This window comes from Rhyacophila brunnea, unplaced genomic scaffold, assembly GCF_057557595.1.
Source record: "Rhyacophila brunnea isolate RB1 unplaced genomic scaffold, BYU_Rbru_1.0 scaffold_1, whole genome shotgun sequence".
NCBI lineage: Eukaryota > Metazoa > Arthropoda > Insecta > Trichoptera > Rhyacophilidae > Rhyacophila > Rhyacophila brunnea.
Window position 1 is genome coordinate 41,615,424 of NW_028232751.1, and position 23,290 is coordinate 41,638,713.

A 23,290-nucleotide genomic window follows, 5' to 3' on the forward strand; every position below is an offset into this window, starting at 1 on the left:
AAAATTATGCCATTAAACCATAGATAATTTTAGATATTTAATAGATAGAAGAATATTTTTCGTTGGTTATGGTTTGGCAAGTCAGGGATTAATGAATTTAAAAAAATTAACCAACACTCATATTTTATGATTATTTGGTTTGTGTCAAAAATATAATTAAAGGAAAGCTATTTTCTGTTGGGAAATGCTTTTTGTTTGATAATTTGTACTATACAAATGATAGATTTAGTAGGTTATATCGTCTGTTCTGGCTGGACACACTAAATGGAGAATATTAGTTTTGAGTAATTTGACTTTGAAGTTGTTAACCCTTTGGCTACTACGATGTTGTGCAAAATCCGGTCGAGGAATGCTACCAATAATTGTCGATAAATTAAAGTATTGTATTATTTTTAGACACCTTACCACTATAATTGATTCTGCGAAATCGGAATATTATGAAAACACGTTTTGTAATTAATTTATCGTTTTGAATAGATAACGAGGCAAGTAATTGACATATCTCTTTCTCGCTCATATCATACGGGCGATCGCAAGAGCGAGCGAAATGCAAGATCCGCGCACAGAGTTTTGATTTTTATCAGTTATTGGAAACAATTGGTTATGCCACACGAGGGATAATACAAAGTAGTGGTATTAGGAAACTACCCGGCTGAAAAGAAAAATTTTGCATCGTGGCCTCGTTAAAAGATCGCGTACAATATGCGTGATTTGTGAAAAAGGTCTTCATGGTGTTTGTTTATTGGAACATTTAAAATATGTACTGCAAATGATTTTATTTCATTATTTTTTTATAAATGAAACTGTTTTTATATAGCACAAATCCACTCTACTTTAAACACTGAGTTGAGTAAAAGTCTTTCCCATTATTTCAAATGCATAAAATAAAATAAAACATTGTCCTTCCACCAAGAATTTGACTGTAAACAAATTTTTATATGGTAAACTGAAATTTGTATTTGGAATTGTTTTTATTGTAAAAAGGGTGATGCCATGAAAAAAAATACAATAGTTATAAGTTCTAAACCTACTCAGTCACAAAACATATATGAATCGAGTTATATTACACAACAATAAAACTAAATAGATAAACAATGTTTCGTACCACTGGTGCAGTAGTATGTTCCCAAATTAACTTAACATTTCAGGCATCAAAAGCAAAACGACGATCGTTGTTAGCATTTCTGGCCATTAGGTATCAAAAACAACGATATATCGTTGCGTAGCATTCTAAGGGTTAAAATGTTTGAAATGGTCTATCATGTGAGTTTATAAAGTAATCTTAAAAAGGATGACTTTAAAATAAAGACTGTTTATTTATTAAGAAGGTTTCCAGACGGTAAAGTTTGAAATAAGGAACATTTTGGTATAACTAACTCAATGTGTCATTTTTTCGAATTAGTGTCTTCTGCCAGAACAGTGACGATATTACGTTAGGTAAGTTTTTTCATCTCCCCTGATAAAAAATGACATTCCTTATCATTATCTCCATGGGACAAGTTTTTTTTGTCATAAAATTGTATCATTCGTTAACATGAATGATAATGAATTTTAATTCAAATATGTTTATTAATTTGTAGATTAGCTTAGTTGTAACAACGATACATAGTTAACAATGCTGTGCTATCTTGTAGAAATACCGTTATTTTTATAATACGTTTTTGCAATAAATTTCAGAAATTCCACATTTACTTTTATTTGTATATAAAAAGTAGTAGGAACAACAGAATGTAGGTAATAAATATTTATGTGGGAAAATAACTAAGCTAAGACTTCGCGACTTTTGTTTGTCGGATTTGGTTTTCTGAATTAAATGCTATAAAATATCTAATATACCTAAGTAATTAATAAGTAGTAATAATTAAGCTTAAAAATATTATCATTTTATTTTTACATTTAATAAATAGGTTGGTAGGTAATGGTGGGTTTTCTACAGACATGGAATTTGGGGACACAGGTAATGCAGGGATTAGTTAGGTAAATGGCAGTACTTAATTGCACTGGGTTTTTTTATTTATGCTATTGATATTACTAAAAAATATGTTATTGTTATTTCAAATAATCTTATAATTACCTTCTAAGGGTTTAATGATATCTTTCCGAATCAAAATATGGTCATTAATATTAAAATTATTAGGGCACTTATATAATTATAAAAGATTAGTTACCTATTAAACAAATAATTTACATGATATGTAGGTAATAACTTATTGTCTCCAGGAAAAGTAACATTTTTTGTTAATGATTTTTTTTTGTAAAGAATAAAAATAAGTACATGACATTAACATATTAAAATTAAAAAGTTTCACAAAGGCAATTTGACATAGTAAAAAGTAGGTACTATTCAACTAAATAACTATTTTTAAAAATTTTATTTTTAAGACAAGTACATACCACTATTTTTAAAAAATATTACATACCAATATAACAGCTAAATATGTAGGTGCAATGCGAAAAATATACAGCTCCCAGTAGATAAGAATGGCTACAAAATATTTTATAGACAAAGTAAATTCGAAAATATATTACATAGTTGAGGCGCCGAGTCGCTAAACTGGCTCCTGGCGATTTTTCGATAAAATGAGTTTTGAATGTACTTAGATGCTCTATCGATAGATCTATCGACTTTTCCAGTTGAGAGTTTCAAATTCCTCCCAATTTCATCCAAAAATCAAAATGAATATTGACATGAGTCGCCAAGCGCGCTCTTTGAAAAAATAAGGAGTCGCTAAATTGTCTCTTCTTAACCGACCAATCAGACGCCGCCATTCAAATACTGATTTCAAACGTACGGTAAAATCTCTATACAACCGCGTAAAACCGTTCGCGTCTGTGCAGTGAGAATGTCTTGATTTTGCTTCGTCTATTTGATTGTTTTTACTAATTAATAATGGATGTTTCATTAGTAAGTGTAACGGAATCTTTACCAGGAGAATCAAGGAAGCGTTTAAGAAATCCAGCTGGCTGGAAATGTAACGTGTTACGCCAAGAAAGGTATTTAAAAATTGACATTCCTAACATTAATTTTTGCTATAGATGTTTCAATAATCCAGTGGTGTTTCATAATAATATTTTTTGTTTCGTATGCTTTTTTTAAATTATGCCGTAGATACATATTGTATATTTAGCGTGATGTAATTATTATGAGATCTCTAAGTACAGATTTTTAACATATTTTGCTTGTGTCAAAAAATAATATTATTGGGACCTTTAATAATTGAACATTATTTTTTAATCACTTGATGGCTTTCTAAGCGAACCCATAAGTATAATAAATTGATTTAAGATAACCGCCATAAATCTCATTATATATCTCTATATATATAAAAATCTCGTGTCACGATGTTTGTGGTCGCACTCCTCTGAAATGGCTCGACCGATTTTTATAATTTTTTTTTATGTATATTTTTTAGGTATGAGAATAGGTCAACAAGTATATTTCATACCGCTAGGTGATTAGGGTATCTCTATCCAGAAAAATTTTTCTTTTATTTTTTTGACAATTTTTTTTTGTATTTTTTTTATTATTAGGCATTAAAAAATACGTATAAACCCAAATTTTTACCCTCGTACCCTCACCTTCCCATTTTTTAATTGCGATTTTATTATTTTTGTATGAACAAATTTAACCGTCATTCGTATTTCAAACAGAACGAAATTATTTATGTTGTTGAATGACAGATGGCGCTACGTCCGAGAAGAATTCAAGAGAAGCGTCGCTCATTTTCACATTTTGACAATTCATTCGGCATATCACAACGCAGTGCGTGCAAAATTTTGTACGATTTATTTTAATTTATCTATTTTTGTGTGCGTGTATTACAGTGCACAATGCCAGCAAGACGTAATGGGGGGCCATTTGGGCCGTCGAACGAATAAAGCAACAAACATGCGAAATAGTAGAGCAGAAAGAACAGACGAACTAATCCAACAAGATAACAAAAACGTGCGTGTGAGCATGTCAGAATTGCGTGCATCTCAATCACAAGAGGCACGAGCTGAACGAAATCAACAACGACAATTGGAGCGGAACGTAGTTAACACACGCAGAGCAAATGACCGACAACGCCAACAAGTACATCGAGCATTTACATCCGCTTCGTTCCTTCGCCTCGCATTCGAGTACGAGCCAGCTGATTGGTGCTATGGACAAAGAATGTCCCCATTGTCATGCGCTCAAATTCAAACATGAGTCAGCCGGGATGTGTTGCGCATCAGGAAAATTGCAACTACCAGAAATTGAGATACCACCAGAACCATTGAACGGCTTGCTCATCGGCACGGTTCCAGTTTCAAACCTGTTCCTGAAGTCCATTCGCACATTCAATTCATGTTTCCAAATGACTTCGTTCGGAGCAACAGAAATAGTTCACAATACTGCGGCAAATGGTCAACAATTCCATTCTACGTTCAAAATCAAAGGCCAAGTATACCACAAAGTAGGCTCATTGCTGCCAATGCCAAACGAACCACATAAATTTTTACAAATCTACTTCATGGGCGGTGAGGACATCAATCGTGTGGATGCACGTTGCGGCTACAATAACCTCAATTCGCCTAATGCCAGGCGCATCGTCGGCGAACTGGACGCACTATTGGATGACCACAATGAATTATTGAAATTCTTCAAAGCACACATGCACGAATTGCAAAGTGGCAATCACACTATTGTCATCAATCCTGATAAACACCAGCTGGAGAGCACGTGTGTCGATTCAATGCGCCTGTTGTTGACGACATTGCTGGAATCATGGTTGGCGACCGCACATCGACGCGAGAAATCGTGATTCGAAGAAGAAACAATAATCTGGAGTTCATCGCTGACACACACCGTTCATACCACGCTCTCCAATATCCGCTAATTTTCTGGAAGGGACAAGACGGATATTGCATAAACATTAAACAACGAGATCCTGTCACAGGTAATTCATTCATTATGAACATCATTACTCATTTTGAATTGAGAAAATGAATGGTTGGTGTTTTTTTTGTTTTTATCGGCGGTCATCGTCCACAGCGCTCCATTCCCCTTTCTGTCATAGATCCCATCCCCACACACTTACGATACATTCGTTATTTTTTATTTAACAACCAAAATATTCACTAGATATAATTTATATGGCAGAACAACGTTTGCCGGGTCAGCTAGTATTTACATAATATCTAAGTATAGTCATTATTTTATACTTTTGTATATATATTTTATTAACCTCTATCTTTACTTTTTTATTTTCAAAGTTATTAATTATTGTATTTTTCATAATTTGTTGCAGATATTCATCTAAAAAATTGTATCATGGAGTATCCTCGGTGTAATCATGACACTAAGAACTTCAAGTGCAGTTCATTAAATGGAACTGATATTAGACATTTCCATACTGCATTTTATGAAAAGGCTTGCTAAAGATACATTTATAGTGAAGTATTGTGAAGGAATTTCAGTGATGTCACACAGTGGGGCTGAAAGAAAAAAATCTTTCAATATAAAATGTTATGCCTGAAAAAGTCAAACTGGTGCTTTGGTTCCCGTATGCCAAAAAACCTTTTTGGGTATTTTAAACATTAAAAAAGGTAGAATCCAAGGTGTTGTGAAGCGCTTTCAAAATAGCGCGGGAAAACTTTCCACCGAGAGAAGAGGCGGGGATAAGGCACATGCGAGCTTTATAGGGAAAAGAGCAAGTGTTGTTGCATTTATAAAGGAGTTAAAAGGTAGTGAGCCACATTACTGCCGGAATAAGACGCAGAGTCAGGTATACTTATCGGCGGAACTAAATATCAAAGTTATGGAAGATGTATAATAGCATACATAGACTAAAACAGCGCAATTAATAATTATTTATTATCTGTGGTCGATATACTGTAAAGTATATTCCGTTGAAACAATTAAACAATACATTGTGTTTTATTATGCTTTCTATGTATGTGTTATTGGGACCATCACTTATTCACATATTTGGTATACTTGTGTAATTTCTTGCTCGCTTCTCATTAATAAACACGATTCTTTATTCTAAAAAAATGCTTTTTTTCTATGTACATACATACATACCTACCGCTATAAATGCTAAAAAGATGCAATGTAAAAAAGGATTTACCGTGTAGTAGGTAAGTATGGTTAGAAAATAATTGTTTGGCAAAATAAATTCTAAAATATCTATATTAATTGAAATAAATACGGCCCGCTACTGAACAGTCATTTCCGGCCGACCTTATTCCAGTAAGTGCCAAACTCGACTCTATTGACATGTAACGTCAAAGTGTGAGTCACAAATTTGGCTCCTTGCGACAGCGAGTGATGCAAGTGTGCTCTCCGGACAATTAAAATGCATTTATTTGGAATATTGGCACATATAAATTGAATTTGACGTTTTAATTTACTATTCCATATAAACCGGAAACTAGAAAATAACTTAAATTACACTTAAAGTTATCACACTGCCCATAACAGTTTTTCGTGATTTACTCAAAACTCAAAAAACCCCCAGGAGCCAGTTTAGCGACTCGCCGACTCAGTTAAAATAAATACGGACCGCTACTGAACTATCATCTCCTGTCGACAATGTACCACTGTGCGACAAACACCACACTTTTTAAAAAAATCCGCATCGAACACCGCTCTGTCAATAGAGACTGACAAATACCGCCTTTGGGATAATTAAAATGCATTTATTTGAATAAATACAGCTTATACATTGGATTTGACATTTTATTATACTTTTCCATATGTAACGGAAGAAATATAACATCTAAAATTACACTTAAATCATCATAATATACCCAAAACAGTTTTTCGTCATTTACTCAAAAGTCAAAAAAGTCTCTAGAGCGGGTTTTGTAACTCAAATAAAGAAATAGTGATAGAAGATAAGATAATGATGAAACAGAAAAGAAAAACATAATCTAGATAGGATTTTCTCTTCTCACGGGTCAGCCTGATTTTCTTCTGGTTCAAATCTAATTCTGTATTAAATCCGTCACCTTCGTTAGTCATCTCTGGGGTTGATGAAAGATTTTTATAAAATTCAATAGCAACAGCAGGTATTAAGTGCATCATATTACTATTGATATTGTTTAATTCTTCAGCGGTGATTGGCTTCCGATCGGGCCAAAGGGCAGTCAAAAGATCAATTAATAAGTTTCTATCTACATACCTTCCTCTACGCTGCCAATCAACTATCTCCTCTTCACCGACAAAACTGGTTTTTATTGTCATAAAATATGAACTTATTTGCATAACATTATTTCTTTTATTTTTTAAGCCAACTATTTTTTTGTTTATCCCTGTTAATTGTCTTCTTTATGGCAGTCAGAGGATATTTTCTGGATAACTCCATTATAGTGACATATTCATCTGGAGTGTACTGTCGTTTGCACATTTTTAGTTAACACTCGGGAGATTGCTGTTATATTATACTTATTGCAAAGACGGCTTCGACTGTAGTGCTGCCATAAGCATTAATATTACGGTTATGACCGCCACACGGGTCAGACCATAATATTAAATGTCAAACACTGGAGGGAATTTGGAACATGCTTCAAATGGCAAGAACCCACCTCCTGGGATCCTCTTCCTGCAGCTTCCTCCAACCAGATATAATAATAATCTTGATTGGTTTTTGCACTATGGACACCCAAATTATACAACCATAGTTGACGCTTGCTTGTACTGAAGAGCTTGAAATGGCCGGAGCGCCATTCCGGTTCATACAATCTCCAAAATTATCGCTCCGTCTCGTGGAAAAAATATTTTACCCTCTGAGCTAGATTTATAACTTATTATGATAGAGAACTTATTTTTATAAAATACATATAAAATTAGATAACTATGTTAAAGTTTTTGTAAATTTATCGTGCGCTCTGGTTCGTAAAATTTTCCATTTCATGCGCTGGCTTGTGGAAGATAATGTTCGGAATTTTTGGAAGCGGAAGACTATTAAATATTAGATGTTTTCAGCAAAATGGATTATTTTTCTACTACAGTCGCACGCGGTTCTTACGATCACGAATATAGCGAGATCTCGGATGTAACGAGGAAACATTTGTTGACATTTTAGTTTATGATTTTCTTCATATAATTTATTCACTTTTATAACAAGCTACTAATCGGTTACACCGAGCTAAAATATTGTCAAAAATTTTCTTAAAACTGTTAATGTGTCGATCGTTTAAAAACATTTTGACCCTAAGCAATAAAATCCGACTGGAAAGGATGCCGCCAGAATCGGATTACGTTTATGACACTAGTTAAGTGTCTAAGTACCTTCCTAATTGGTGTTTTCACCGACAATATTGAAAAAGTATCCACACATATCGTCGCCGTAGATGTCAAGGGAGCCAGTCCACAAAATTATATTGCTGAGAAATAGGCACTCAAAGATTTTGTGTGACAAAGAAAAGTAAAAATTTTTTATTGAACTTTTTTGTTTTTAAAGATATAACGGTGAAATTTTAAACATAGAATATCGTCGTTGATTCTACAATACCTGCTATGAGTACAAAACCAAATTGTTCAGGAGACAAAAAAAACTGTTTTAAAAAATAGGTAAATATGTTTCAAGTCAGTGGACTATACAATTTGATGACATTAATAGTTTTACATTGATTGAATAATAAAAAAAACATTAAAAAGGAAGGAAATAAACAATAAACCTTGATTATTCTCTTTATTAGCACATGACAGATATTGTCAGCATCTTTTTGATTACATAGCAGGTATTTGTTGTGAACAAATTTTCATAATCAATTTTAGTAAAATGCAAACATCCATGAAAAATATTATACATAGTATTTTATAATCAAGTTTATAGAAAATAAAATGAATCAAATAAAGAACATACTAACATGACAATCAAAATTATTTATATAATATTTTACTATGATATTTTAATTACTTCTTGGAATTTGACGTAAACCGCAAATTATCATGGAATGTGATGATCCTTTTCAATACCTATCGTTTTTCAGCTCTTGAAGGTGACGATATTTGGATGCAAAAATGGGTATATCCTCGATATACATTTTTAGACAATATTATTGCCTGATTTTCTTCGTTGCAAAAGAGCCAAATCACCATTCGTTAAATATTTTAATTGACGAATATCATCGACAGTAGGGTCTCCGGCTCTCTTGCCTAGTCTGAGTGATGTGAGGTTTGTTTGTAAACTGATCATATTGTGAAAAAAAAATCAAAGTTTAGTACTTTCACCTTATATTGTTGCTTCTGTCGTGCTAATCTCATCCGTGCTCCGATAGTGAATTTATTGGTGGTTTGAAATAATGTTCCAGCATCGCATGAACACTGTCGGCCTCCATCATAGTGTTACCCTTTTCCAAAATATGTTGATAAATATTGTTATCTATTTTTTCTTAGGCGTATCTTACTTAGTAATCCATAATGCATACTTGATACACCCCTATTTGCTTCATGTCATACGTACAATGACACTTCTTTATTATTTAATTCATATATGATGAAGTTATGAACTTGGAGTTTTTGCTTGTAATACATGGCAGAAGCATCTGTTTTGGGGCACAAAAGAACACTTTGAGATCCATTGTCAATACCAGTTTTTCAGAACTTGCACTCTTTTTTTAAGCATTTCTTGCTGCCCTATAAGCGTGTTTTTTCAAAGAGTTTTAACCGAAGGTTCCAACAACTCAGCTTGTTATATAATATCTGAAGACACGGATGCATTTTTCATTGACGACCGTAGAAGGATCATTATTTATGTGTATACTATTATGTTGTTCACCTGAACGGAATGTTCCATTTAAAATATGAGTAAGTCCGTCGTCAGGGGGTAGCAATGTAATATAGTCTAGAAATTCAAAGGTATCTGCATTTCAATTTGTGAATTCATTTCAATTTCTATGACCATCTACGGGAGTTAAAATAATATCTCCAACATCGCTATTATCCGAAGGAGCTTCGTATCAGAGCCAGAAGCTGTAAAATTATCTAAAGATCCCCCAGATTCTCGATACTTTTTGTGTAGTGCTAATTCAAGAACATTTTTCCTCGATATGACATCTCTAAAAAACAATGTTATGAAAATGACGTCAAAAAAACAATTAAAATGACAATGAACACATGAATGAAAACAGATAAAACGTTTCACTTTTGATTATTGTAAATATAGGAAAGTAAAATTTAAATATTGGCTATTGAGGTGGTGGTTGTTAATATACTTCCTGAATTCGGATAAAACCTTAATGTAGATTATAGCAGCTCTAATCTTTTTAAATAAATTGAAATTAAATAATGGCAAAATGTGTTTTCAACCATGTTGATGTTGATGTTACAATAACTGTACACCTAACAGAGTAAATAGTAAAAATTACCTCAACCTTACCCACTAAATTTCAAACACTTTTAATTCTTGAATACAATTCTATAATTTTATTATAGTAAGTAGAAGAAATAATATAATTCTTACCATGCAACAAATCAATGGATAATTACTGTCATGTGACTGACAAAAGTATTAACTTGACTAATTAAAATGTGTAAGAGTCATATCAATGTTTGTTTGAATTGCACATAACTGTTATTTCATTTAGTAATATCTGCCATGTGATCAATGTCATAAAGGTGATCTTAAGTTAATTACTGCTATGTACACTTATGACAGCTTTTGTATTTATTTATTTAGAATATTTTGGTAATTCCAATCACATAGCAAGTAGTATAGATGGGTGGAGAAAAAAATAACCTATCCAACGATGTAAATAACTCAAAACTGACAAAATATGCACATAGCAGGTATTGCAGAATCAACGACGATATACTTTGTATCTTTTTATTATTTTGTACAAATATCCATTGACCACTGCATCTTTGATGATTTTTAAATGCTTTTGTGTACTTTACTCATTTTCGCCAAATCTGTGGCTTGGCTCCCTTGACATCTACGGCGACGAATGGTTGAAATTGCATGTAAAAAATCCAAGGTTTGTGAAGTCACTAGGTACCTACCAGCGTTCATTACAATAAGCAACTTCTTTTGTAGTTTATGAATGCCATGCTTGTTTCGGGGAAAAATTCTAATTGTGTATTTTTGTTTGAATTTCGACTTTGTGTTATGTGACCGCTAATTAAAAAATACCTATTCTCTGATATAACGAGTAACACTTATAACGAGCAAATTAAGTCGGTCACATCTTCCTTGTAATAACCAAGTTCGACTGTAATTTGTAGTCAAACTCATCCAACCCACATGAATTTTTTCTACAATATTTTTTGTATGAAAATAATTTAAATCCGAAAAAAGCTGAAACCATCCAACCCACTTGGATTTGACCTTTTTTTCCATAGATTTACTAGTTCGTGGGTTAAAAAAATGTCTACAAAGATTGTATCGAAGTTTTAGGTTGGGTATCTTCAACAAATTATATAGGTTCATCCAAAAGTCAAATTTTGCATGGGTTGGCTGGTTTCTGCATAACATGGTCTGTATGATGTCTATCATGAACCAATCAAATCAAGCGTTAACACGGTCGAGGTGTTAGGTAGATCGCTCTGTGTAGTTTCTATTTTAAGTCAATGATTTACTTACAACAATCGTTGAATCTGGTTGGGACTACGAGTCTGCCGGTATAATTAGGACTTATGTTCATCCAATAATACTATAGCTATATTTTGCGTGTGTAGGTGGACTGTTGAAGTAATATTCATAAATAAAAGAATTCCTATTTTTAAGTTAAAGCTAATTTATTATCAAGTATACTTTCATACATCAACAGCATATTATGTAATAATTTCATAAATATCAGTAAATTAATTGTTCACCCAACAAAATGCTAGACATGACAGTGCATCATATTATTCTCAGTCTCCTTTGAGATAGGATTCTAGAGGATTTGGTCCTTTTCTTTTCGAGATTGTCGGAGCTTTGGAACTGGTATCTGAAAGAAATTAATACTTAAAGAGAACTACTCATAAGAGAAAATATACATCATCAAAAAATTAATACCACAAGGTTCTAAGTGTTCATCCTTGAGAAAACAAACCCAATAATGAAGTAGTATTCTAAGCTGCCTCATTGTTACTTTTGCTTCTATAAATTAAAAGCGAAATATAATAGTGATGATCTGCAGTCAACACGTTTGCAGTAAGACACCACTATTTTGATATTGTGAGCAAATTACCTGTAACAGAGCTGGGAGATCCCTGCTGTGCTTCGAGACAATTCAGCCATTCAGTTATACTAATTTTTCTGTCATGGTTAATATCACAATAGCGGGGAAGCTTTTTGCCGCATCTCCTCAATTGGTTTTTGCTCATCACCAGTACTCGGAAAGATTTCCATTCCTTCCTCTCCAATACTTTATTTTTGTTTTTATCTAATACAACAAAGCTCCATGTGGCGATTTGTTCTTCTTTAGAAGCATGCCATTTGAGATTATCAGGAGACCTGTAGGACACATAAAAATAGCTTATTGTAAAAACAATATAATACCAGAAAAATATATGGGTCTCCACAGAGTGGATGTTATTAACGGGCAGTTTTTTATGGGGTATAAATGTTTTTATTCGCCCAATTTATTGTGTTCTTGCACTGACATAAATAAATACACATTGAAAAAAATAACAAATTTTTTTGGTCGGCGACCCAAGGCTTCATTCAATAAAACCTGTAGCTTTTTTTCAATAAAATAAAACTTCAAGTTTTGAGACTCCACAGCTGACATATTATGCAACTATTTATTTGATTAACATAACCCTGATGCTTGATAACAGTGATGCACAACTTATTTATTATTAGGGGCAATTTATCAATTTTGTAATTTTATTGTTCGCACACGGCAATTATAAATAATTATTATTCTCTCTTGAATCGAAAAATACTGTTTATTTATTAAACTCACAAATTAGCGCACCTTTATCATTATAAGCACCCCTGTACCAAGCTCTGCGACGCTAATAATTATTAGCTTATAGGTATTATATAACTCTACACTACAGCATAAATGTTAATAGTATCTGTTGTTCCACATTGTACTTTAAAAGTTATAATGGATACATGAAAGCATTTTACCATGTTTCAGTGAAAACCTAGTTCAGATAGTTATTAGAATGTGTCTGGAATTTTTTTCACATACAGTAGAACCTCGATATAACAAACTAATGCGCGTATCTGTTAAAGCCGAAAGTCCGTTATATAATAACACAACAAAATCCTATTTATCCGTCTTCGGATGATATATCCAGACACACTCGGTGTGGAGTGATGTTAATGTTCGATATCGATCCGCTTGGTTTCGGTAATCCTGCTTTGAAAAAAGAATCAAGTTTTGTTTGCACTTATGAAGTCTGGTGTTTTTTTTATGATCAACTCTAAAATTACGAAAATGCGTGCCATATAGTAGAATTTCATTATCTGACGAATAGTCAATAAATGTTATTAGATTGTCATGTGCAGAACATTGTTTATAAGAGGTGACACTTAGATTTAAACATGTAGAACATTAACAGAATGTTTTTAACAATTTTCACATTTGACGGGATATTTTGTCTGTTATATCGCGGTTCTACTGTACTTCATTTTGGTAGTGAGCTGCAATAAAGGACATGGGAGACTGCAGGTTGTCCATTGCTGACTTATATTACCATTATAATTAAGTAATATACTAATGCTATTCAGTTTAATGAAGATATAGTGATTAATCAATTTTTTAATGTCTTCAATTATAACAGAATGAGACATTGCAACAGTAAATAAAATTTATTATCATAAGATAAGTGAAAACATTTTTTTAACACCAATATTTTTACCAACATTAAATCTCCGACAATTAGTAGATATGAACAACCATGCAATTTTATGGTAGGACATTAGAAAAGTTACCTGCGGTTTATGTATGTTATGCCTATATGAAAATATATTTTTTTAAAAATGTGAAAAAACATTGGAAAAAGATTTTCCTAGAAAATCGAAGGTAAAATAGGATTTATGCTAATTACTAATTTTTATAATTAACTATTACTTTTATTCAACGAATAATTCACATTATCATTCTGATTATTGAACATATATAATTTTGAAAAACATTTTCTGAGAGAATATATTATAACCAATAGAAAAAATCTTTTTTGAAAAAGTACCTTGATTTGGAAGAGCACTGATGAGTAGGTATTAAAATTGACCAATAGTTAAAATTTGTCGCAATTAGTATGTCACCTCATAGCATAGTGGTAATGCACGGATAGGGCGTAAACCTGGGAGATACGGGGTTCGATTCCCCGTCGGGTTGGCTAACTTTTTTTTCAAAAAAGATTTTTTCTAATGGTTATAATATAATCTCTCAGAAAGTGCTTTTCAAAATTATATATGTTTACTAACTTTTAATGAAATTTATGGTGACATCGTACAGGGCATGGTATGGGAAACACAACTAATATTATAATATTGGAAATTCTAAGTTTGAAACAAACATACCCCGGAATTCCTGTCCCATTTGTACCTGTAACCATTTCTTGTTTTAGAAATTCCATTAAATTGGTTATGAACGCTGCTTTTCTTTGATCAGGACAACCTGTAATTAAATATGTGTAATTAAAAAATAAAAGAATACACAATCAAGTAGGTTTATTTGGCATTTGTAATAGGGAAGAGGCTTCGCTACGATAATTTACTTTTATAGACAAACCATTTGAAGACTAGAAGAAACAACCTTAGCTTACGACCTGACCTTACTACTTGTTGAATACCAATAATCGTGACCAAACTTTAAGTGATTTATTTATATTATATTTTATTATTATTCATAAATGACGTTACATGATTTTTGGTATATTCATCCCCATCATCACACTTCATCGTAAAACTCCGTTACTCCATCACTCTCCTGCCCAAATTACGTAATATTTATAACCCCCAATTCATTTGTTAAAAAAAATATGTTGAAAACGATCAATTTCAGTAATGTTCCCATAGAATATTTTATTCTCAGAAAAACATGAATTTACATTATTGGTTTAGCGACCTCTCATTTTCTACAATCCTCTTCGTCACAAATCGTCATATTATTTTATCAGATCTCTTCCATAGGGCGTCACGTCTAGGAATTGCAATACCTACTAAATGAAAATACTATTACCGGTATTTCCTATTGAATACCGGTATTTGTGAAATATTATGAAAAACAGAAGTATCTACCAATAAATATAATATTATGTATAAATCTATATAAAATATTAATATTTTATAACATGTGTCATTGCTGATCTTCAAGGATGTTGAAAGTCTATGGAAGTAAACCAGACAATGCATAACCCGACAAAAAATACAATACTGTTAAACCTTTTATGTTAATTAATGCATTTTGTTTCCACTTTCAAGTATTTTGGTATCGAAAAATACTGAGATACCGGCTTTGAAATACTGGTATTGCAATCCCTAGTCACGTTATACAAGGACAAAATGAAAAGATATTGATAGCTGATACAAAATAAAATGACAATGTAACCTTTCATGGGTCTGTTGGGTAGTGCCTCACATCGAGGATGTTGGTCCTTGATAGATGTTCCGGGTATTGGTTTTCCAGAGTCTTGGTTCACACACCAGCAATATCCTGTGGAGCGATAACATTGCACTCTCTGAAACCGTCCATCTGCTGTGCATTCAGGTACATACAGCACGGCATCATCACTTTTCTATTGCAAACAATGTATTTTAGAATGATTAGTAAGCAATGTCACTATTTTATTAACAACCTACAGTTAGTTTAATATGGTTTGTGTAAATATATTAATTATTTATGATAGTATGTAAAATTTCATCCAAACAATACCTATCTCATCGGATAAAAGAATTGGCATTATTTTATGTTAAAACAATTCGCAATAAAACAAAATTATTTACGATGCCTTTACCCTGTCCTTCACCATTGGGCATATGATAAATTCAGTTATATTATATTTTCAAACATCACTATGTGGCACAATTGAACAGCATTATGAATCTAGATATTAACTAATTAACTTTGTTTTTTCATTGTTTCTTAATTACTCTGTATAAAATATTCACAACAGTGCTTAATTCAAAACTACAGTCGACTCCGCTTAATTGAGATACATCAGGACTAGGGCATTTTTGCTCAATTAAGCTCATTCCACATAAAATTAAACAAGGATGATACCGCCTAAACCATGGCATCCTCAGAGGATCCAAGGCCATGAGGCCTGAATCATCATTGGGCTGATTCATGCAAACATGAACAGATCGACTGCGAGGCAAATTTCTAGCCCGTAAGCAAATAGTAATAATTATTAATATCATTTTTTTAATATTATTACCTACATTATTTCATCCAATTTTGACCAATATTGGAAGCAAAGTTCCCAACCATACAATGTACCTAGCACCTAGAATATCTGATTTGAGATTACTTTGAAAAAATATGTATTTGTACCTAGTTCAAATATTTCAAAATATGTAGCTAACAAGCAAAGAAATGCAGAAGGTAGTAATAATTCCAAGAAATTCACAGCCCCTTTCCAAAGCATGTACCTAGAAAAGGTCTGAAATATGAGACCTGAGGTACCTACTTACAAGCCAGGTACATATGCCAGAGGCTGTTTTTGTCATTTTTCAGAGATAGAATAATTGTGAATTGTTTGTTGGGTATTATTACTACCTACTCTGCCCTACCAGCCCCTATTAGGGTCATTCGGGTTTTGGTCTCTGCGGACGTCGGCTGTGGCGCCGCGCTCCCGGCGTCACTGCCATTTTAAATTTAATTATTTTTTTTTTAATATTTTTGTTAAATATTTTGTACGCTGTACTTTATTGTATTTATATTCCGAACAATAAACGCCCTGTTTTCGCCTGTACTTCCGCGTTGTCAATCAACACAAACATGTCCCCGAAAGAAGCAGACGATACCACCGTGACTTGACATGACATTACATCATCAGGGGGGTCCAGCGCATTTACCTACCCCCCCCCCCCCTTTCGGAGGTGACAAGGAATATTTTTCTTTTAATGGTCAGGAGAATAATAAATTCTAAAATTTCTTGACATCTTGGGAAGGGTCGCAATTTTTAAAAGAAAATTAACAATATGCAAATTTACACAATATATACTGATTAAAAATAATGTAACATGTAATTGACATGCTATTATATTATATGTGATCACAGCATATTTAATTGTTTGCAAATATTTTTTTCTTAAGATTGTGTGTAACATATTCAAGCCGGGTCTCTCTGCCGGGTCTAACCGTTTAATCAAGTTTAGCGTAAAAAATTTCTAACATGCTAATTTTGACCAATGATAATAACGGAAACGTGCTAAAGTGATAACTGTTAAGAATAGTTCTACTGGAATACGACATTTTAGATTGAAACTGTCACACGCAACAAATTTCACTTGACATATGGCGCAGGTATAAACCCAAAATGTCGCACTTTGTCATTCATTTTGGCTGACCACGTGGCCTCATTATCCCGGCATGCACATGGAGAAATTTGCACAGTTGCGCCCAGTTTTGATTCATGATTATATCCCAGTCAAGTGATTGGGCTAATATCTATTGTGATCTTAAATTTACTGACCCAAATTGTCCTAATTATGCGATGTAAATTACTCCTTGGTTTGGTTTCTGTTCCTTGAGATTTGGCCTAAATATGCGGCTGCACCAATTAACCGATAGCCCAATTAAGCGGAATCGTCTGTATATCAAAAGAATGTGGGTGTAATTTTTTTGCTGTTTCAATTTTTCTTATTTAATTTGATGAATTGGTTCTAGTCATTTAATTGCTCTCAATATTTTTTTACAATCTACCAACCTTTCATTAATTTACAGAATAAATAGGTATATGTAATTATATTAGTTAATCAAAGGAAAATACATCCGATAATTAATTTATATTGTAAATCATTTTTAAGCTGTCCTATATAAAGTCAAGCCAAACTAGACATATGACATTTAACGGTTATATAATGATAAACCCAATTAATTTAGGTTTACTCAACATGACAGTTTTTAAATGGCTTAAACTAGTGGTGGGAAAACTGGTCGATTTGGAAGACTAAGCATACTTACTACCAGTATAAAAAAATACTTTGTATCAAAACTTGTTCCAAAATACTTACTAGTATTTGGAATACTATGTAGAGCGTTTGGCGTGCGTATGCGACATAAGTCTCATACTAAACTGGAACTAAAACTTAACTCCATATAAGTATTTGAAATATCGGCTTCAATGGAATCGCTCAAAATACACTGAGCTGGGCTTTTTGAAATGTCCTATTTATTATAAAATTTTAAACACATTTAAAATTTATGAGTTTTTTTATTGTAAGCTGCGTCACCTAAGTTAACTCACCACATTTCCGAGGGGATTTTATATGCTGCCACAGAAAATTTATGATCTATCGTTCATACATAAGATGATGTCATTTGCATGCATAGACTAATAAATTAAAATATAATTCTATTCAAGTGCTATCTTGCTTGCGCGCATTTCATGTCAGTAGTATTGAAAGTCTACCAACTAGCGACCGAGATTCGCGATGATATCATAACAAGTTTTTTGGAAAAAGTTTATTGAGCCACACGTACTGAGTATGAGTAGTTTCATCCGATACTTGAGTACTCAAACTGGTGACGGTATTTCCAACTCACCTCTAGTTTAAACATCAAATCAATCAGTATCTATAGATATGAATAGGTAAGTATATTCTATAAAAATATTATTTGCCTGAATGAATATCCAATCCAATCTAATAATATGTAAACAAGTTCTAATTGTAATCAAGTAAAAAAACAGATAAGTGATGAATAAAATACTCATTACATATTTTGCATTTCGCTTGCGCCAACATTATTGAAAAATGTAAACAACAATAATTATTTTATTGCTTAACACAAAAACCACAGAAAAATGTGATTATTCAAAATTTCATTTAGAAAATTGACAAATAACCAATCAACATCATTGCAAATAACTAATATTATTATAATATAAGTAGGTATTAAATTTATCAAAATTATCATTTGTCATTTCTAGGACATACTTAAATGACTTTATGAATATGGTATTATATAGATAGAATATCTGATTATTACAGGTAACCTTTTTATTATAAATATTTTATAAATTAGAAAACAAAAATATATACTTCTAAGCCATTTATAGCGAAAAGAAATTCTTCAGTAAATTTATTTATTAGTTTATGTTTCTATAAAATATATATGTGTAGAAAAATTGCTAACCGGACAAAACGGAACATGACAAAACAACAGTGACAAAACCGAACATGACAAAAGAGAAAATGACAAAACAGAACAATGACAAAACAGAACAGAAAAGGAATTCAGGAAAAATGAAACATTAATTTTTGTAGAATCTATTTAGGTTAGGTTAGGTCATTATTTCATTGTACCTAGTCACTCAATCATTTTAAACATATTATATTGATTAAGATGAGATATCCTAAGCTTGCCGGCAACACCGAGTTAAGTCCCGTTTATTTGAGGCTTTCTAGCGATTAGAAATGCAGAAATTAGGTATATAATTTGATTTATTATGGCGTATTGAAAATCTGTACTATTAAAAATCTATCAACATAATAGAGATAGGACAATTATTTCAATATTAAATTTATATTTTTCCTGAAAGGTCATCAAGTTATATTTATCGTTGTTCTGTTTTGTCATGGAACCAGAAAAATCGCATTGCCAATATATTATTATGTACAATACAAATGAACGCAATGCTAAACATTAATTTTGAAAATCTGCAATATACATTATAGTAAGGAAAAATACATGCAGATATGTCTAGTTATGCATTAAGCTTCTGTGTCGCGCTATTCCCAGTTTTAAGCTGTTCAAAAATGTTTGTCACAGTAATAATTAAATAATCATAATAAATAAATACAAATCCAACTTTTTATTTTGTATATCGCACCACCAGTAAAATACTGTCGTAAACTTTTTATAAATACAAGAAAAATGTCTGCATGTATAAATCAATACCTACTTCATTTTATGGAAAAACATGATAAATTGTCATTTTTCATAATAATATATGATGTATCTTTTTACCTTGACATATTCGAGTTCAAAATACAAAAGCATTCATTATTAAAATTTTAAAAAATTATTATTGAATTATTAAAAAAGCAATAAAAAAAAACATACAAATCCAAACATATTCATAATTCTAAAATGACCATTTCATACCTACGACTATATTTTACTGGGGATATAATTTGGATTACAAATTCCAGCCCGCCACCGCTTATAATCACATTTCAAATATCAAAACAATAAATATCAAAATGTCTATTAAACTCTATGATGTTCCATGTAATAAATAATATACACAGGAACACAAATTAATATATACTTGTCTACAACAGACAATGTCATAAATAATTTTAAAGAAAAAGAAGTATGTAGTTTTATGCCCATCGCTGAAAAATAGCTAAGTCTAAATTTATTATAAAAATGTAGTTATTATTTAACTTAATTTACCCTTTTGTTTGTTCATCCTCAATCCTATTCTAGCAGACACACTTGCAACTACTGTGTGACTTCTATATTGTGGTTGACGCATCATACCAGACATCTAGGACACTAAAAATTCTTTCGTTCTGTCACAAAGGTACATCTCTATACCCTAGTCCCCACTCCCATTGTTTCAGACTACATACAGCAGTACTATGATGTGTCAACCACAGTATAAAAATCGTGCACTGTAAAGCAAAACTTGACACAATAAATAGGTTAGTAAAATTAGTGGGCGTCAACTTATTGCGGGTCCGTAAATGACATTACAAGATTTTCTGTATCTTTTACCTCTCCTCCTCCCATTGTTGCACGTCATGATAAGATCGTTTTCCCCCCCTGTATAAATTCTGGCACATTTTTGAAATCCTCTTTATTTGTTAAAAAACAACAACGTTGAAAATAGTAGTTGATTCCAGTATAATGTTCTTACTAAATACCTACCTAGATTATTCTGAGATAAAAATGAATTTATATATTGTTAGTGATGTCACATTACATAGTCTACAACCCACTATCCCCTTCATTACATTATATCATACCCTCTACCCCACTCTGATATTAACAATCATTTAGTAAGGCGTATCACATATACCTAGTAAGAGAAATATCTAAGCTTTTCTACTACTTTTAGTAAGTAAAGATAGGTATATACTTAAAGCTTTGCTGAAATTTATTATTTTGTATGAATATGTAGAGGGCTTTTAGTAGTGCTACCAATCCGTAAATATTTTTTTTTAATAAGTCAGAATGTTTACCTGTTCATCTAGAACTGATTTTCTATCAGACAGACAATCGTTGGAGTCGTTTTCGTCCTTACTCCGATCTGTAGGATCATCCAGCCCATGCAAATTTCCAGAAACTCTAGTCACACTTCCCTGTAACACTAATATTTTTCATAATCATTCGTAAATTAACTTATTTCTCTTCAATAAATTAGGAATTACATATTTTTGTCAACATAATGTTTAGGTGTAGAGAATAAACTATGTACGGGTAGACTACAATTAGTTTTAGAGTCTAGGAATTCTCGGCAATAGGCAACTGTTCGGTATAATACTCAGCATTCATTCAGGGTGAGTGGAACATGAAGAGATAACTTAAATCACTTTGTCTCATCAACCCGCACTATAATATATGTTAACACAATAATGGTTCTAATAAATCTAATACAATCAATTGGTTCATAGCCGAACACCCCTCTGATTTAGAAATCGCCTGGACACCACAACTAACTATTGTACAAACTCTACCTACATGTTATTATGTTTAATTTACAATAACCCAAATAAGTATACTTACCTATTTAGTTTATTTATCAAATTATAAAAGAAACTATACATATTATGAAAGATAGTTTTTATCTTTATTTATTAGTTTTGATGTAAATTCATAAAAATACAAAGCTTTTTGCAATGCCTTACTGTTATTAAATGTAGAATCTGAAATACTTAATTTGATACAGCAACAATTTTGCAACAATGTAAAGTTCTAAGATAATGAAAAACATTGTTTGAAAGTAGGCAATTAGTTAGATTATCGTAAAAAAAATTGATTAACCTATTGGCATAGCAACCTTGTGAATAGTTTCACGTTTGAGTAAATGCTTATCTATTTTATTGGTGCTTGTGTTCACGACGATTTGATCCTGTTTCTGGTGACCAAACAATTGGCAACGATGGAAGGGTTGCTTAAATTGCTTTCAGATTACTCCAAATCCAGTGTAATATTTATGAATATAGACAGGATCAGATTGATGACATTTTTAGTATGAAGCATTAGTTAGCCATAATTTTTTTCAAAGTAGTTCAAAATTAAGTAGGTACATTTGATTCATGCCTGCATGCATAAAAGTGTCAAATTGTCTCTAACCAGTGTATGATCTGCAAAGGGAACAATTTGAAAGATAGATTCAACCAGTCAACACAGCACCAATTGGGGCCCCATTGAAAGTTGACTAACCAGTAACTAACTACCTGCCTGCACTATGACAAATGAAATGAAAAAACACATTTCATAAAAGTAAATTTCTTGCATAGGTACTATTTTTTATGATGTACTTAATGTTTCTTAATTAAGTAAAAATTGGTGCATTCATTTGTACCTAATTCGACATTTTACTGTACATTGAAAAAAAATCTTACTAGGAATGTCCAGGTGTAACAATTATAGAAATAATCTTGATCCAAGTGGCATGCTGACATGACTTGGTAGCTTAAGGTGAAACGGCAAATAATTTTCAACTATAGGCGTGACGAAATTTTGGACTCGCTCGCATTCTGAGAGAGAACGTCGAGCTGGAAACACGTCACTTTGTTTCGTGATGGTGACGGGCGTGTTAATTCTTAAATCGTGTAAAGATGACTAAAAACGTTACCCATTTACTTTAAAAAGAAAACATGTCAATGAATATAAATTATTATTGTTACTAATAGAACAATAAACAGAACATAAAATGGACGTATATTGGATTTATATGACAAATTATATTTCGTTTGACATGCAATGTGTTTGGCCCGCGACCCGCAATCTGCGCATTGCCTAGCCACGATCTTTTTAGACCGTGCCTCAACTGAGGTACAACCTTAATAGAGCCTGTACATGTGCATGGATTTACTGGCAGCAATAGTATGTATTTTAAACTAGGTATCGTGACAACAACTGTTTACACATAAAAGTCCTGACTGTTTCTCCAATCTCATTCTTCAAGAGTGAGTGAGACGTGATGTTGTCATTTTATGGTACTGTTTGACAGGTAGTGAAAATTGGT

General features: G+C 32.2%; 1 protein-coding gene across 4 annotated transcripts in view; it reads right to left on the minus strand.

The window, feature by feature from the left end:
* Positions 1–11,689: 11,689 nt before the first annotated feature.
* magu (SPARC related modular calcium binding-like protein magu) overlaps positions 11,690–23,290 on the minus strand; it is an 85,536-nt gene continuing 73,935 nt past the window's right edge. For all 4 annotated transcript variants that reach the window (XM_085944301.1, XM_085944286.1, XM_085944295.1 and 1 more), the window contains exons 7-11: positions 21,279–21,406; positions 15,469–15,655; positions 14,439–14,535; positions 12,148–12,413; positions 11,690–11,904 (exon numbers count right to left, since the gene is read on the minus strand). In XM_085944301.1, coding sequence (XP_085800427.1) covers positions 11,828–11,904; positions 12,148–12,413; positions 14,439–14,535; positions 15,469–15,655; positions 21,279–21,406 — 755 coding nt within the window. In that variant the 3' untranslated portion in view covers positions 11,690–11,827. The remainder of the gene's footprint in view (positions 11,905–12,147; positions 12,414–14,438; positions 14,536–15,468; positions 15,656–21,278; positions 21,407–23,290) is intronic.